Source organism: Cyanistes caeruleus, chromosome 3 (genome assembly GCF_971803275.1).
Source record: "Cyanistes caeruleus chromosome 3, bCyaCae1.hap1.1, whole genome shotgun sequence".
Classification (NCBI taxonomy): Eukaryota; Metazoa; Chordata; class Aves; order Passeriformes; family Paridae; genus Cyanistes; species Cyanistes caeruleus.
The window spans coordinates 2,588,892-2,602,428 of record NC_141703.1 but is presented as its reverse complement, the minus strand read 5'-3'; the positions used below and the strand labels follow the sequence as shown (position 1 = coordinate 2,602,428).

The 13,537-nt window shown below is 51.9% G+C and overlaps 1 protein-coding gene across 2 annotated transcripts in view; it reads right to left on the bottom strand.

The window, feature by feature from the left end:
- The window catches only part of SIM2 (SIM bHLH transcription factor 2), a 52,504-nt gene extending 40,559 nt beyond the window's left edge, over positions 1 to 11,945 (bottom strand). The window contains exons 1-3 of one of the 2 annotated variants that reach the window (XM_086883954.1): positions 11,633 to 11,945; positions 3,934 to 4,016; positions 1,494 to 1,583 (exon numbers count right to left, since the gene is read on the bottom strand). In XM_086883954.1, the coding sequence (XP_086740080.1) occupies positions 1,494 to 1,583; positions 3,934 to 4,016; positions 11,633 to 11,807 (348 nt within the window). In that variant the 5' untranslated portion in view covers positions 11,808 to 11,945. Of the gene's footprint in view, positions 1 to 1,493; positions 1,584 to 3,933; positions 4,017 to 4,821; positions 5,344 to 11,632 lie in introns of those variants that run through there. The other variant, XM_086883955.1, reaches the window with a different exon arrangement.
- Positions 11,946 to 13,537: the final 1,592 nt, after the last annotated feature.

Below are 13,537 nucleotides of genomic sequence, written 5' to 3'. Positions count from 1 at the left end.
ATTCAGAGTGAGAGAAACTCAGGTTGAAACAGGAGTAGAAAATAGGGCCCTTCTGTAGGGAAGCTTATTTTCAAGTAAAGTAATAGTTAAAGGACTTTGGACTTGAATTAAATGGTATGAAACAACTAAAACAAACCTTAACAGAGTGAACTGAACAAACTGAACTAAGAATGTTTCCTGCTCACGTTTTTAAAATTAGCAGGTAAAAAGAATTAAAGGTAAATGGCCATTTATGGTGGCTATTTATTCCCAAAATGACTTTTTCTAAAGATATTAGAGAAACAGGGGTTTAGAAATGGTTTTTATGGGTTTATATCCTTGTTTTCTCTACCTCTTGAGTTCTATTTTCTCTCACTAATTCTAATATCACAGTTATAAACACACATCCAAAGAACTCCATGTATTTTTCAATTTAAAATACTGATTACTACAATAATTAAGGTACACAAATAATCCCCACTATTAAAGCTCCCCTCTCTGCCCATTGAAACAGCCACAGGATAAATTAGCCAGATACTTTCAGAATATTCTCCTGTCTCTCACTTTCATCTCCTCATTCTCCTCTGCTGTTTATTTATTAAAATAAATCAAATTTATTTATTTATAAATGTTTGACACACAACTGAACACTTCAGTTTCTTGCAGGTCTCATCCAGGGCCTGCTGAAATTAATGAGGATTTTTTTTTATGCAACTTTGGCAAATTTTAGGTCAGGTGAATTTCAGCTACAGACAAAGGTAGGGAAAGTCACTTTCTACAATAAATTCAGGCTCTTTGCCTGTGCCTATCCCAAGAAGGAAAAAAAAAGAAAAAAAATTAGAAATGTCCATCTAAGAGGAAAAAAAACACCATAAAACCCTCTCATACTTCTGGTGCAGAACAGTAGTAAACTGAGTTTTATGAGTTCTATCACAAGCATATAAAACGCTTTACTGAAAAGACCACTGAGCTGGAAAAACTCAGGAAAAACTACCCTGAATTCCATGTGAACACTCATAAATCTGCCCCCCTTTTCCTTTTATTTTTATTTATTTATTTTTATTTTATTTTTTTCCCTCCTCCTCCAGCACATTTGCCACAAAACTCCTGTTCCACATCAGATTTCCTCTCCCTTTCATAGGCAGCCTCAATATCTGACACAATCTAAGGCTCCCAGACTCCAGTTCTGAGCTTTATTTCAGCCCTATTGCTTGGCTTTCAAGGCCCTGCCTCCATCTGCAATTTGCAATATCATCTAATTTATGGCCCTTCTGAAAGGTAATGAGGAGTAAAATACAATGAACAAGAACAGATATAAAGACAGGGCGGTGTGGTGGCAAGGAAAGGAAATTTGAGTATTTTACCAAAGCTCTTTTCAGGGAGAAGAAAGCTTCAAACAGCCCTGACAAAAAATGACTTTGTATAAAGGCAAGGCAGCAGTGTGAGGGTCCAAATTTGCATTTAGCAGTTTTATTTTATTCAGGCTTTAGCTGTCAGAGCACTCCCCCCCATACCTGGGACAGGCCAAGGTGCACAGATGCTGTTTCTGAAATGTACATTATTTTGCCATCAGATGCCACCACGAAAACAAAGCCATCCAAAGTCTGAAACAGAGAGAAATTCACAGAGTAAGAAGCAAGAAATATGTTCAAAGCATTTACAGTGGGGAAAAAAAAATATTTTGGAGGATGATTTCTGAATTCAACAACAGCAAACAGCAAAACTTGAGGAATAGAAAACTTTTATCTGATTTTGTTCCTTTAAACACAGGGATGTTGTGAAATCCACCTCATTCCCCTGCAGATGCAGCTCTGCTGCTGCACTTTCAGGGGATATTTTGCTGCTGATTCAGGGTTTTTTTAGTGCTTAGCCCAAATCCTGAGCTCTGTGGTGCTCAGGGGAAGTCAGGCCCTACGTGAGCCTTTTTTTGTGCCATAACTGGCAGACCCAGCTCGCTGCTATTTGCAATTTCTTTAATGGCACCACGAGCAATGTTTAAATTTAGCTGCATTTTCAATAATGTATTTCTGAACAGAGAGCTCTCTGCTGTGGAACAATGTGAACTTCCAAAAAAGAAAGCAGAAAAAGCCAGCATCCAAAACTTAATAAGCACAAATATTTCTCTTTGAGTGTGATAAAGTTTTATCCTTGCAGCCTGTAAACCTCAAAATTTGAGATCCAATCCTACAAATTCTCCTTGACAGGAAATTGGCTGGGAGGCAAATGTTGCTTGTGTGAGTAAAAACTGAAGTTTGATTTAGTCAGATATTATTTATATGAGAAAAAATAAATAATGTGGTAATGCTCAGCCAAAACTGGACATGATTTGGATACAAAACCTCTCAGTTTGGGGAGACCTTGATTTTTCAGTGCCAAATTTCAGGTATTTTTTCAAAAGCAGCTGATAACAAAAAGTCTGTGTTATCTGTACCCTGCATAGAAAGCTTTGATCAACACCTGCCATGTGAATAACAGTGAATATCCACACATGCAAATATCACTGGAAAATATATTTGGAAGGCAAAAATAATTTTTACAGTACATAGGTAAAACAACCACCTGTTTTAATCCATTTAAAGTCACTGAACTGGAAGAGAAGCAATAAAATCCTGTCTACTTCATGTATCTCTAGTGCCACCCCAATAAGAAAATATTCCAAATTATTCTCTGACCTACTAATGACTCTACAGCATATAATTGAAACCAGATTACTCTTTGCCTTTTTTTTTTTAAGCATAAATTAAATTTTTTTAGAAATATTATAAAGGGAAATAATTGTTTGCAGTTTTAGCCACAATTCTGCTTTAAACACTGTTGTCTTGCAATTGCTTTACCCTGTGTCATTAATAAACTTGGGTCAATGCTGCTGGTACTGCAGTACATCCCAAAATTTCATGGATAGGAGAGCACATTGAAGCTGAAAATTCACATGGAAAATTTCAGTCTAAGAACCCTTAGAAAAAACAAAAAAAAACCCGGTTTGCAGTAAATGTGGGTTCATTAAAACCTTCAGCATTTGTCATTCAGAAATAGCTGAGCTGTAAAATGAGAATTACAGGTGGTCGGCATTTAATTTGGTGCAAATTCAATTAGTGCCAGACAAAACGGGGAACAGCCAGGAGGAGGAGTAACAACAACGTTTTATACAACTGGGTCTGTATTTTAATATATACACTAAATTATCATGCAAGTTATCATACAGAACTGGGTCAGCATCTCCAGGTGGACTCGTGACTCTGAGAGGACAGCAGCTATTTGAAATAAAATTTCCATTTTAAAAATGCCTCCCCAGGAGATAATTTTGATCTCTGACATTGCCTGGATGTCATCAGTGCCTCCCAAAAATCTTGTTTTTCCCCTCAGGAGAGGGGCTGATGCTCTGTGGTAGCAAATAAATAACTGTGTTTGTCATTCCAAAGCTGGGAGCCGGCGGCAGCGCTGCCGCGGAGCCCGGGCAGAGATTTTCTGTCGAGGATGTGAAAACAGCGGCAGCTCTGTGGCCAGGAATTCACCTCCCACCATAAACCCGCCCGGTAAATGAATTTAAAAAATTTGAAAAATTAAAATTTAGTTTGTTGTTTTTTTTGGTTTTTTTTCCTCTCCTGCTGGCACGCTCGCCCCGGTTCCGACTTCTAAACTCAGAATTCAGAGGAATTTCAGAGCAGATCACCGGGATGGTGAACAGCGGAATTTTCAGGTGCTAAAGTCCCCAGGAGATCCAGTTCAGGTGCTCTCCCTGCTCCATCCCAGGTGTCCCCTCCCCCGGGGGCTTCCTGGGGACACCCCCGGCGCTTCTGATTAAAGCTTTGAGGGCATCAAAGGCGAAAAAAATAAAATAATTGGAATACAAGTGGTCGGTGTCGCTGGGTTTCTGCCCTCCCAGCCCGGCGAGGCTCGGGAATGAGATGAGGAGGAGGAGGAGGAGGAGCCCGGGAGGAGGAAGGCGTGCACTACCTGAAGCAAGTGGGATCCGAGCTCCATGGCCACGTTATCCAAGGGGCCGATCCTGCTCGGCTGTCCCCAGGCGTCGCCCAGACCTGCAAAAGAAACAAGGATTTGTTGAGGGCAGGAACCGGAGCCCGTGCTCCCCCTCCTCCCGCGGGGTGCGGGCCTGCATGGAGCTGGGGAGGGCTGAGTCCCTTCTCCGCACAGCACAGGGCAGGAGGGAATTGTTCTTCTTCTGGCCCAGAGCATCCCTGTGGATGCTCATTTCCCGCAGAGCCCCGGCGATGCGTCTTTGCACCGTCCCCCTGTCCCTGTCCCTGTCCCTGTCCCTGTCCCTGTCCCTGTCCCTGTCCCTGCTCCTGCCCCTGTCCCTATCCCTGTCCCTATCCCAGTCCCTGTCCCAGTCCCTGTCGCTGTGAGCGGCCACCCCCGAGGTGGCCAAGGAGGAGGATGAGGAGGTTAAAGAGGGCTGGATCTCGATTGGAGATAAACTGTCCCGATTTCACCTGCGCACGGACGGCACCGACACAGCTTCGCAAACCCGGCCCCAGCGAGCCCTGACCTTGCTGACCCCACAGCCGAGCCCACAGCCCGGCCCCACAGCCGACCCCACAGCCCGGCCCCACAGCCGAGCCCACAGCCCGAGCCCACAGCCGACCCCACAGCCGACCCCACAGCCCGACCCTACAGCCGACCCCACAGCCGAGCCCACAGCCCGGCCCCACAGCCGACCCCACAGCCCGGCCCCACAGCCGACCCCACAGCCCGACCCCACAGCCGAGCTCACAGCCCGACCCCACAGCCCGACCCCACAGCCGAGCCCACAGCCCGACCCCACAGCCCGACCCCACAGCCCGACCCCACAGCCGAGCCCACAGCCCGACCCCACAGCCCGACCCCACAGCCGAGCCCGCCGCGGTGAGAGCGGAAGGTTTCTGCTGGAGCCTGGGGCGCGGAGTGGCGGCCGCCCTGGGTTTGTGCTGATTGGGGTTTGTTTGTTTGTTTGTCTGTTTGTTTGTTTGTTTGTTTTTCTCTTCCTCGCTGAGGAAGGCGCCTCAACAGCTCCTGGCTGGAGCCGAGGCCGCCACCGGGCCGGGCCGGGAGCCGAACCCTCCTGAGGGCTCCTGGGGCTGTCCCCGGCTCCGGGGAGGCCTCAGAGGCGGCGGGAGGGCCGGCGGCCCGCGGTGAAAGGCGGGGTTTGGGCGCTGCCAGCCTGGAATCCCACAGTCGGCCCGACTGTGCCCCGCTATGAAACCAAGCCCCGCTTTCGCCCCCGGTGCCCTCTCGCCGCCCAGGTGCTTCCAAAGAAATCTCCTTTCTCTCGGCTCCTGAACGGGAGGGAAAACTGGCAGGAATTCCTGCCCCGAGCTCCAGCTCCGTGATTCCCTCCTGACGCCCTCACGGATCCGTTTGTGCTTTGGCCGCTTCAGCCTGGTCTGGGAATTACAGGGATTTCTCTCCGCTCTTGGGGCATCCCTTGGGATGGGCAGGATCTCCCACTCGAGAGACCGGAGGCGGAGGGGAGGACGCGGTGCTTCCCCCCAAGTTTTGATTCCCTTCCCTGTGCTTGGCTCCATGTCCTGCTCCCTCCGGGAAAGCGCCGAGGAGCTTCCCATGCCAGCCAGGGGACACCGGGGAGCTCGGCCGGCCCTGACCCCTCTTTTTCGCCGTCCCAGGGCAGTAGCAGCACCCAAAAAAGTGGGATCTGCATCCCCACCCCGTGTCCGTCTCTCCGGGTTTCTCCAAATTCCGGGAATTCACAGCGCTTTCCCGGTGGGAAAGGAAAGGACACCTTCCCTGCTCTGAAAAAAAGCACTGGGAATTTGCTCGGAAGAGCCAAACGAAAATTCGCGTTTTTCTCGGCCGTTTCCCAATTCTCCGTTTGGAAAAGGCTCCTAAACTTCCAGAGACACGGCAAAAAATGTCCTTTCTGATGAAATGCTTTTTGGTTTCTGGGGAGAAAAAGTTTGGGAATCGCGGAGTCATCCTGCGGTTTCTTCCCCGAGACGGCAACAACAGCAAACTCCAGAGTCTGTCCCTGTGCCGAGGGGTTTGCCCTTATTTCCATTTACTAATTACAAATTTCGAAATTTTACACTGCAAACCTACAAAAAGAATCACGCACAGCGGTGTCAAAACTGCCCTGAGCTCTTCCATTCCGAAAGACGAGGCAGATTTATTCCTTGAGCTCTCACGAAGCTCCTCAACAAGGAGCCCCGTCTCTGCCCCACCCGTGAGAGACAATTCTCTCTGTGCTGTCCTTTCACAGCATCCCAAAATCTGCACGAGTTCTGAGGTTCTTTCCTAGCCCGGAATAAAAAATTTCCTCAGATTTGCTCCCTTTGGCATTTTAAATTGGAGTCGCAATCGCGAACGCGCATCAAACATAAACACGTTCGGTGGATCAGGCTGGCATTCGTCTGAGCTTATTTTAAAGCCGGTGATTTTATCATTTAATCCGCCAGCAGATCGCTTTAAAGGTGAAAACGAAACGAATAAAACCTTACATTCGAATAAAGGACTAACGCCCATTAACTTCTCCTCCGAGAGATTTTAACTTCTCCTGCGAGAGATTTGCAAACGCGCATTCCTGTGAACCTATGGATGCCATAGGCTCGGCCGGGCTGCTCCTGCCCGGCCAGTAAATAACGCACAGATTCCCTCACTGGCCTGGAGCGAGGCCAAAATCGCTGCCGAAACCTGCACCGCTCCTTCGGGATGGGATTTTGCTGGGATGAGAAGCGCTCCCTGTCTGGGGATGCTGCCGGGGAGGAAGTATTCCCGTATGTCCCCTGGCAGCAGGAATTACCTGGCCCCTAGAGAGAATTCCCTGCTAGGGGCCACTGGAGCATCCTCCCCGCAAATGCACCCGTGGGGGTGGCCTGGCCCCGAGCGCGGCTACAGGGTCAGGGATCACCCAGATCCAGCGATCCGGGGGGATTCCGGCAGCGGAGAGCCCGGAGAGCCGGGGCTGGGCTCAGCGGCAGAGCCCGCACGGCCCAGGGCCGCCCGCTGGACGGTCACTCGCCAGCCCCAGGCTCAACCTTGGCTTTTCTGGCACCCCGCCGCCTCAAACACGGGCGAGATGAGCTTCTCTGATGTGTGTCCGTCCTCCCCGCTGTCTGTCCCCGCCGGGCAGGGCAGGACCGGGATGTCCGGCAGGACAAACCACCGGCCCCAAGCCGGACCCCTCCGGGCAGCGGGAGGCAGCTCCGCCTCCGACAGCTCCGGCCCGGAGTCAGAGGGGGTTTTATACAAACACCCCAAAATTGGTGCTGCTTTTGAGGTTGAAAACCCGGTGGGTTTTCGTTCAAACGCGTCCCGCTCCCTGCGGCAAACACGGACAAAATTCTCCTCCGCCCCCTCCGTCTTTTGCCATCTCTGGCTGTTTTTCAGAGTAACCTCAGCACTCAGTTTGTACCATTTGTACATTTCTCAGTTTCCAGGGAGGCAGCGGGGTGAGTGAAACTGTAATGAGATCTAGAAATATTTGGGAACGACTCCCACCTTTGCTCTCGGCATACAGAAATTCGTCCACACACACATTTGAAAGCCCGGGAGCTTTCCAGCTTGGGATTCTGCTATAAAGAATTACTTAGCCGTCTATTACGTTCAGTATCGGGTTGCCCTGTAACTTGGAGGATTTCCTTTGTGTCTGCTGGGCTGTTCCCGGGAGCTCAAGGAACATGGGGACAACGACAAACCCTGGGGGCTCGCCGGCAGTTCTGGTTTTTGGGTTTTCCCCAGCGCGGTTGTGCCTCCCTCGGCCGGGAGAGCCCCGGGGAAACTCCCTGGGGGCGGTCCTGGAGCTCCATCGAGCTTTGTGCCCTTCGTTGAGGCGAGGTCCGAGGCTCTGCTGTCACCCCGTGAGGAGGGGGAGGCAGCGGGGCGAGGGCAGCGCTGACACCGAGCCCCGAGCCCCGAGCCCCGTCTGCAGCGGGGGGCGAGGGATCTCAGCCCCGACGGCACCGCTGGAGCCCGGATGGGTCCGGAGCCAGAGGGAAACAGCCGGACCCGGCCAGGGGAATCTTTGAGAGGGGGGAAACCCCCAGGTCAGGGGCGCTTTGGGGAGAAGCAGAGCTGGACAGGGATGTGCGAGCGTCAGGAAGGCGGCAGAGGGCTGGGCGGTGGGAAGGATGGGCGTAAAGATCAAGACTCCAATTTTATAAAAATAAAATAAAATATTTTTTTAAAAAAAGGCGAATTCCCAGAAAATAAAATTAAAAAAATAAAATAACAAAAAAAAGTGGAGAAAAAAATACTCTAACAAATCTGCCCCCCAGGACACCCGCACAAACTCAACTCTCCCCGCCGAGCCCAACCCACCAGATCGTGTTAAGAGGCCCCAAAGCGGGCGTCCTACAGACAGGGAGGTCACGGGCAGACCCACGGCAGTGACCCCCGCCCTTCCCTCTCTCTCCCTCCCTCTCTCCTTCCCTCCCTCCCTCCCCTCCGGCCGGGAGAGACCGGAGCGACGCCGCCGCTCGTCCCCGCCCCGACCCCGCAGCGCGGGGCCAGCGGCTCCCGCCTCCTGGGAGCGCCTCAGGAAAACCCTAAAAAAAGCATTTTTGTTTTAGTAAGACCTTTAATGTCACTATTAGTGGTTAGTACAATAGGGTCTGGCTTTCCAAAAGGGATTACTCACGCCTCGCGCTTTATTTATTTGTTTAATTCATTAACGAACCTTTTCCCAGCGCGTGTGACAATCAGATGAAATAGCTGCGATTCGCCTTGATTTTCTTAAAATATACATTCGTGGCCAGGTTTAAATGGGGACCGAAGACCGTGAATATTCCTAGTAATTTCTACTGTCTGCCTCTCGGAATAAGGAAGGTCTGAGTTCTACCGCTCCGTCACTTTATTCGGATTGTTTTGTATTGCGCACATTATATTTTGGGTCGCATATGGATTAGCTCGCTCCCATCCGGTTTAAACAACCAAAAATGTTCAATTTTATAATCGGTTTTGGACACTGCGTCGGGGATGGGGGAGGGAGAGGGTGACGATCTCACCAGTCTGCCATAACCGGGGGACAGAGAATCGCGGTTTATTAAACGCGATCCATTCTCACCTCTCCTTTCATTAGCTCCTTTTCAAAATAAAAATCAAAAATAAAGAACGCTGACAGAGCAGACAGAATACGTCTCGTGGTGTATTTCTGTTCTACACTAACAAAGCCGTGACGACAACAACAACAACAAAACCCCCAAAACACGAGAGAAGAGGGTGTTAGAGAGCGACAGCTCGGGGGAGGCTGCCGTGTCCTGACTTTAACTCCTGAACCTCAAGGTCGCAGCGATCCACGGCTGGGATATCGGAGCACGACCTTGTCCCTTGCAGGGTTTGCACTGCGAGGGCGAAAGGAGCTGGGGCCGAAATCCAATTTCACTCTCTTTTCTTGCAGTGTGAGCGGGCGCCTCTGAGGGTTCGGGAAAAGCCTGGCCGGGCTGAGCAGAACTGTCCCAAAGCCTGACAAGCCCTGTCGGGATCAGCCACCTCGCTGAGGGTCTCAAACTTTTCCTAAACTATGTTTAGGAAATGGGGGTGTCAGCCATCCGCCGAGGAGTTTAAAAACACGGCTCTCTTTCCCTCTCTCTCTTTCTCTCTGTCTCTTTCCCTCCGGTCTAGACAGAGCTGGGAGCCAGGTCTGCAGCTCAGCACCGCTTCTGATCGTGCTGGCCGCAGCTAGTCCGGGCCTAGGACGCTTCTGGTGGCATCTCAGACCTGTCCCCCGCAGCCTGTCACCCCTTTAAGCCTCGCAGGGTGACGGCTGGGGCAGCCCGAGGTGCTGGACCCTCTGTGCGGGGACAATTCCCGTGGGAGCGCAGCGGAGGCCGGGGCTGGAGAGGGGGCCTGGTTCGTGCCCACCTTTATTTCACGGCCCAGGACCTCGGCCGGGGGTGCCCCCCACCATCGGATCCAACCCTCTACCATGGGGTTCTTTCCCCAGGCCTCGCCAGTCCAGGATTTAAGCTGGGAATCCTTTCCGAGCTGTTTCTCCTCCCAGTAAAGCCAACTGGGAACCGGTAGCCGAGTATGAGGAGGGGGGAGAAGGACGGATGGATGGGGGACACCCTCCTCTCTTCCAAGGGCAAATCCCGAGGGAGAGGGAAGTTTGGGTGCTGCGGGACTGTGTGGAACAAACACCCCCCTCTAAAAAAAATCCTTCTGCAGCCTCCTCTGTCCGGCTCCCCCCTTTCCCCTCCACCCTCCCAGGCACTAAACGCAGGGCTCGGGGATCGGAGGAGGTAATTCCCCCGGCCTGTCATCCCTGGATGCAAAGCTTTGGTTTTAAATGTATTTCCAGCCGTACTTAAGACGATGAAAGATCAGGAATTCGCTGTATGCATTTAAACGTTGCCCTTAATAAGCAGAGTGTGCGGAAGCGCACGCCCGGCCTGTTTAGGGAAGACAGACACATAAAACACACCCGAGCTCTGGGTATAAACCTGCTCTCGGGGTCGCCTCGTTGCTCTTGAGGATCAGCAAGGCTGGAAAAGCCGGGACGCATCCAGCAGCATCTCGAAACGTGCCGCTTTTCCTCCCTCCTAAATCAAAGGCGTTCGGGGGGCACGGCCGGCCAGTGACCCCCACCTCGAAATTACGACGCTCTGTTTCTCATCGGGAAATTTCCCGGTGGGGAATAATGGCTGGAAAATGCGGCGGAGCAGCGCCTCGCTCCCCTTGCTCCGCACGCTAAAGGAGCCCCGGCTTCCCATAGCGCGGCTGCTCCGTGCTCCCGAAATTTCTCAATTAAATGGCCACGACGGTAAGCTTTGCTCGGGTCGGGAGGGGGATTTTTCCGCCCTCCCTCTATTTTATTTTTAGGGGTTTTTTTTGTTTTTTTTTTTTTTTCTTTTTAGCCTTTTAATAAAGCTCCTTAGAAACCGCGCCGGAGAGCAGACCTTCCCCCTTCGGAATTTGCTAATTCCTTCACCCTGCTCCTGGGCCGGAGCGGCACAAACAAATGACAAAGCGGGGCAGCTGGGCTTTATTTAGGCACCCGCAGGCACTGAGCAGCGGCTCGTTCCGCATCAGCTCGGCGGCAGCACGGGCACAGCCCTCGCCCCTTCTCCCGGGGGCTGATTTCCCCCAGACCCTCCGGGAAGGAGAGCCTGGTGCCGGGTCTCGCTGCTGGGTGTCCCCGAGAAGAACCACGGGAGCAGCGGGGTCCCGGCCGGGCTGGGCTCGGAGCCTCCTTCCCCTCTCTCCCCGGCCCCAGGAGAAGCCGCAGGGCCTCGCTGCGGAGCAGCCGCGCCTTCGTTCCCAGCCTGCTTCCCTAGCTCCAGAAAACTCCAACCATAACAAAATAATAATAACAACCACACAGTTCTGGGGCTTTTTTTTCTCTCCCCGAGGCCGCCCCCGGAGGGGCCATCCCCGGGAGCCGGGCGGGCTCCTCCGGGGCCGCGGACACGACCCGAGCCCGCTCTCATCGGGACGGTCCCCAGGAGCCAACGCAGCCGAGGAGGAGGGGGAGGAAGGAGGGATGAACCGGCCGGCTCTGCCTCCCACCTCGGCCGGGCTTGGGGCAGCGCTGCCTCCTCTTCCAGGGCAGTGGGGCTCATTTCCAGCCCGCTTTGCCCTCAATCCCCCTCTCTCTGAGCCGGCTGCAGGCACCCCCTCCCTCCTGCCGGGCGCTGATGGGGCCGTGCCCAGCCCAGCGCCCCCTCCCCGCTCTCCCCCGGAGCCCCGGGGCCGCTTTTACCTTCGGGGAACACCGCTCGCATTTTCAGGTAGCTGGTGGTGAGGCGGATGATGGAAGCCTTGTCCAGCTGCGAGGTGATGGCCGAGGGCAGGGGCAGGAGTTTGGCCAGTTCGTAGAATTCTCCATTTTCTTTTTCCCGTCTAGTCTTTGCCGCATTCTTGGATTTTTCCTTCATCGCGACTGCTGCAAGGCGGCGATGTCACTGGCATATTAGACCCGATTCTTCCGAATGGCAGGGGGCATGGATTTCCACTGCAGAGTTAGTATTTTCGTTGAAGGAAGGGAATTTACCCAAACCAATAATTAATAATAACAATAATAATAATAAACGAACGGGAAAAAAAAAAAAAAAGGACAAAAAGAGGAGGAAAAAATAAAGCTAAACCAGCCAAACAAAAACACCACCAACAGAAATGGTGCGAGGAGGGGGGAGGCGATTTCTGAGCTATAACCAGGACGGGAAAGCCGCTCGGAGAAGGCAGCTCTGCTCTGACCCTGCAGTAGCGAGGGCTCCCAAACCCAGCCTGAAAGACCCACGGCAGCTTTCGTCCTCTGCGTGCAGCTGGGAATAGGATCTTGATCTTCTCCTTAACGGGGAGCAAACCGCTGAACGATTTCTTTTACTCTATCCTTCCCCGTCCAAAAATAATAATTAAAAAAAAAAAAAGAAAAAAGAAAAAAAAAAAAAGAAAATAGAGCGTCCATGCAAGAAATCATTGGGCTAAGCAGGCTGAACCATTTTTGGACATTTTGTCTCTGAAGGAAAAAAAAAAAAAAAAAAAAGGAAACCGAACGACGGCGCTGCTCGATGAACGAAGTGCAAAGTGAGCTGGTCCCGGAGCCCGAGATGCCGAGGACACGACGCGAGCTCCCCGCCGAAACAAAGTCAAAGCCGGTGACTGCGGCTGATGGCTGGAGCGCTCCGGGATCAGCAGCTCTCGTTCTCCTCCTCCTCTCCCCTCCGGGCGGGTTCCTGCGGCCGAAGGGCGCTGCTGCTCCGCCCGTGCCCGAGCGGCTCCGGCAGCTCCGGGCGGCGGGGGCCGCCGAGCCCCGCGGGGGCTGCGGGGGCTGCGGGGCCGCTGCTGCCGCTGCTGCCGCTGCGCCCGGCTCCCAACGCGCTTCTCATGCGGGGTCAAATGAAAGGATCCGTTTTCCTCGGGACCTGTGCCACTTCAGCGTTGTCTCTTTCCAAACAAGTCCGAGCGCTGGCAAAGGCGCGGCATTGATTATGTTGCTTTTATTTATTGGTTTGCTTTTTTGGTTTTTGTTTTTTTTTCCCCTTCTTTTAAAGAAAAAGAATTTGAAAGATAGGAATCGTTTCTTTGCCTCTCTCTTTTTTTTCTTTTCTTTTTTTTTTTTTTTTTTTGTTTCTCTTTTATTTGTCACGTATTTCGAGAGCGAAGCGGTGGCTCTTTGGCAGAGACATGCCTTTCAAAGGCAAGGGAAGGGTTTGCTACATTCACCTCCCGCAATTCGGCAAAGATCGAAGGTAAAATTCCCCTCCTCTCGGAAATCACAGCTCCTCGTCTGAAAGCACCGATATCTCCGCTTTATTTTTTTTTTCTCTTTTCTTTCCTCGCCTTTTCTATTTTATTTATTTATATATATATATATATATATATATATATATATATATATATATATAATTTTTTTTTTTCCAGGGGCAGAAGGAGCTCTGAAGTGGACCTCTCGATTAATTCTTTAGCAAAGGCTGCAGAAAGCCAGGAGAGCCTCAAGAGGGGAGGGGATAATGTATCCGTGACGTGTCCTCCCTCGCAGCGCCCTCCGAGGGACCCAAATGCAGAGGAGCCGGCGCGGAGCCTCAATCAGCGCTTGCGGGGGGACGGGAGGCCGGCCCGGGGGGAGCCGGGGGCGGGGGCCGCACAGCCCCTTACCCCTCTCTGC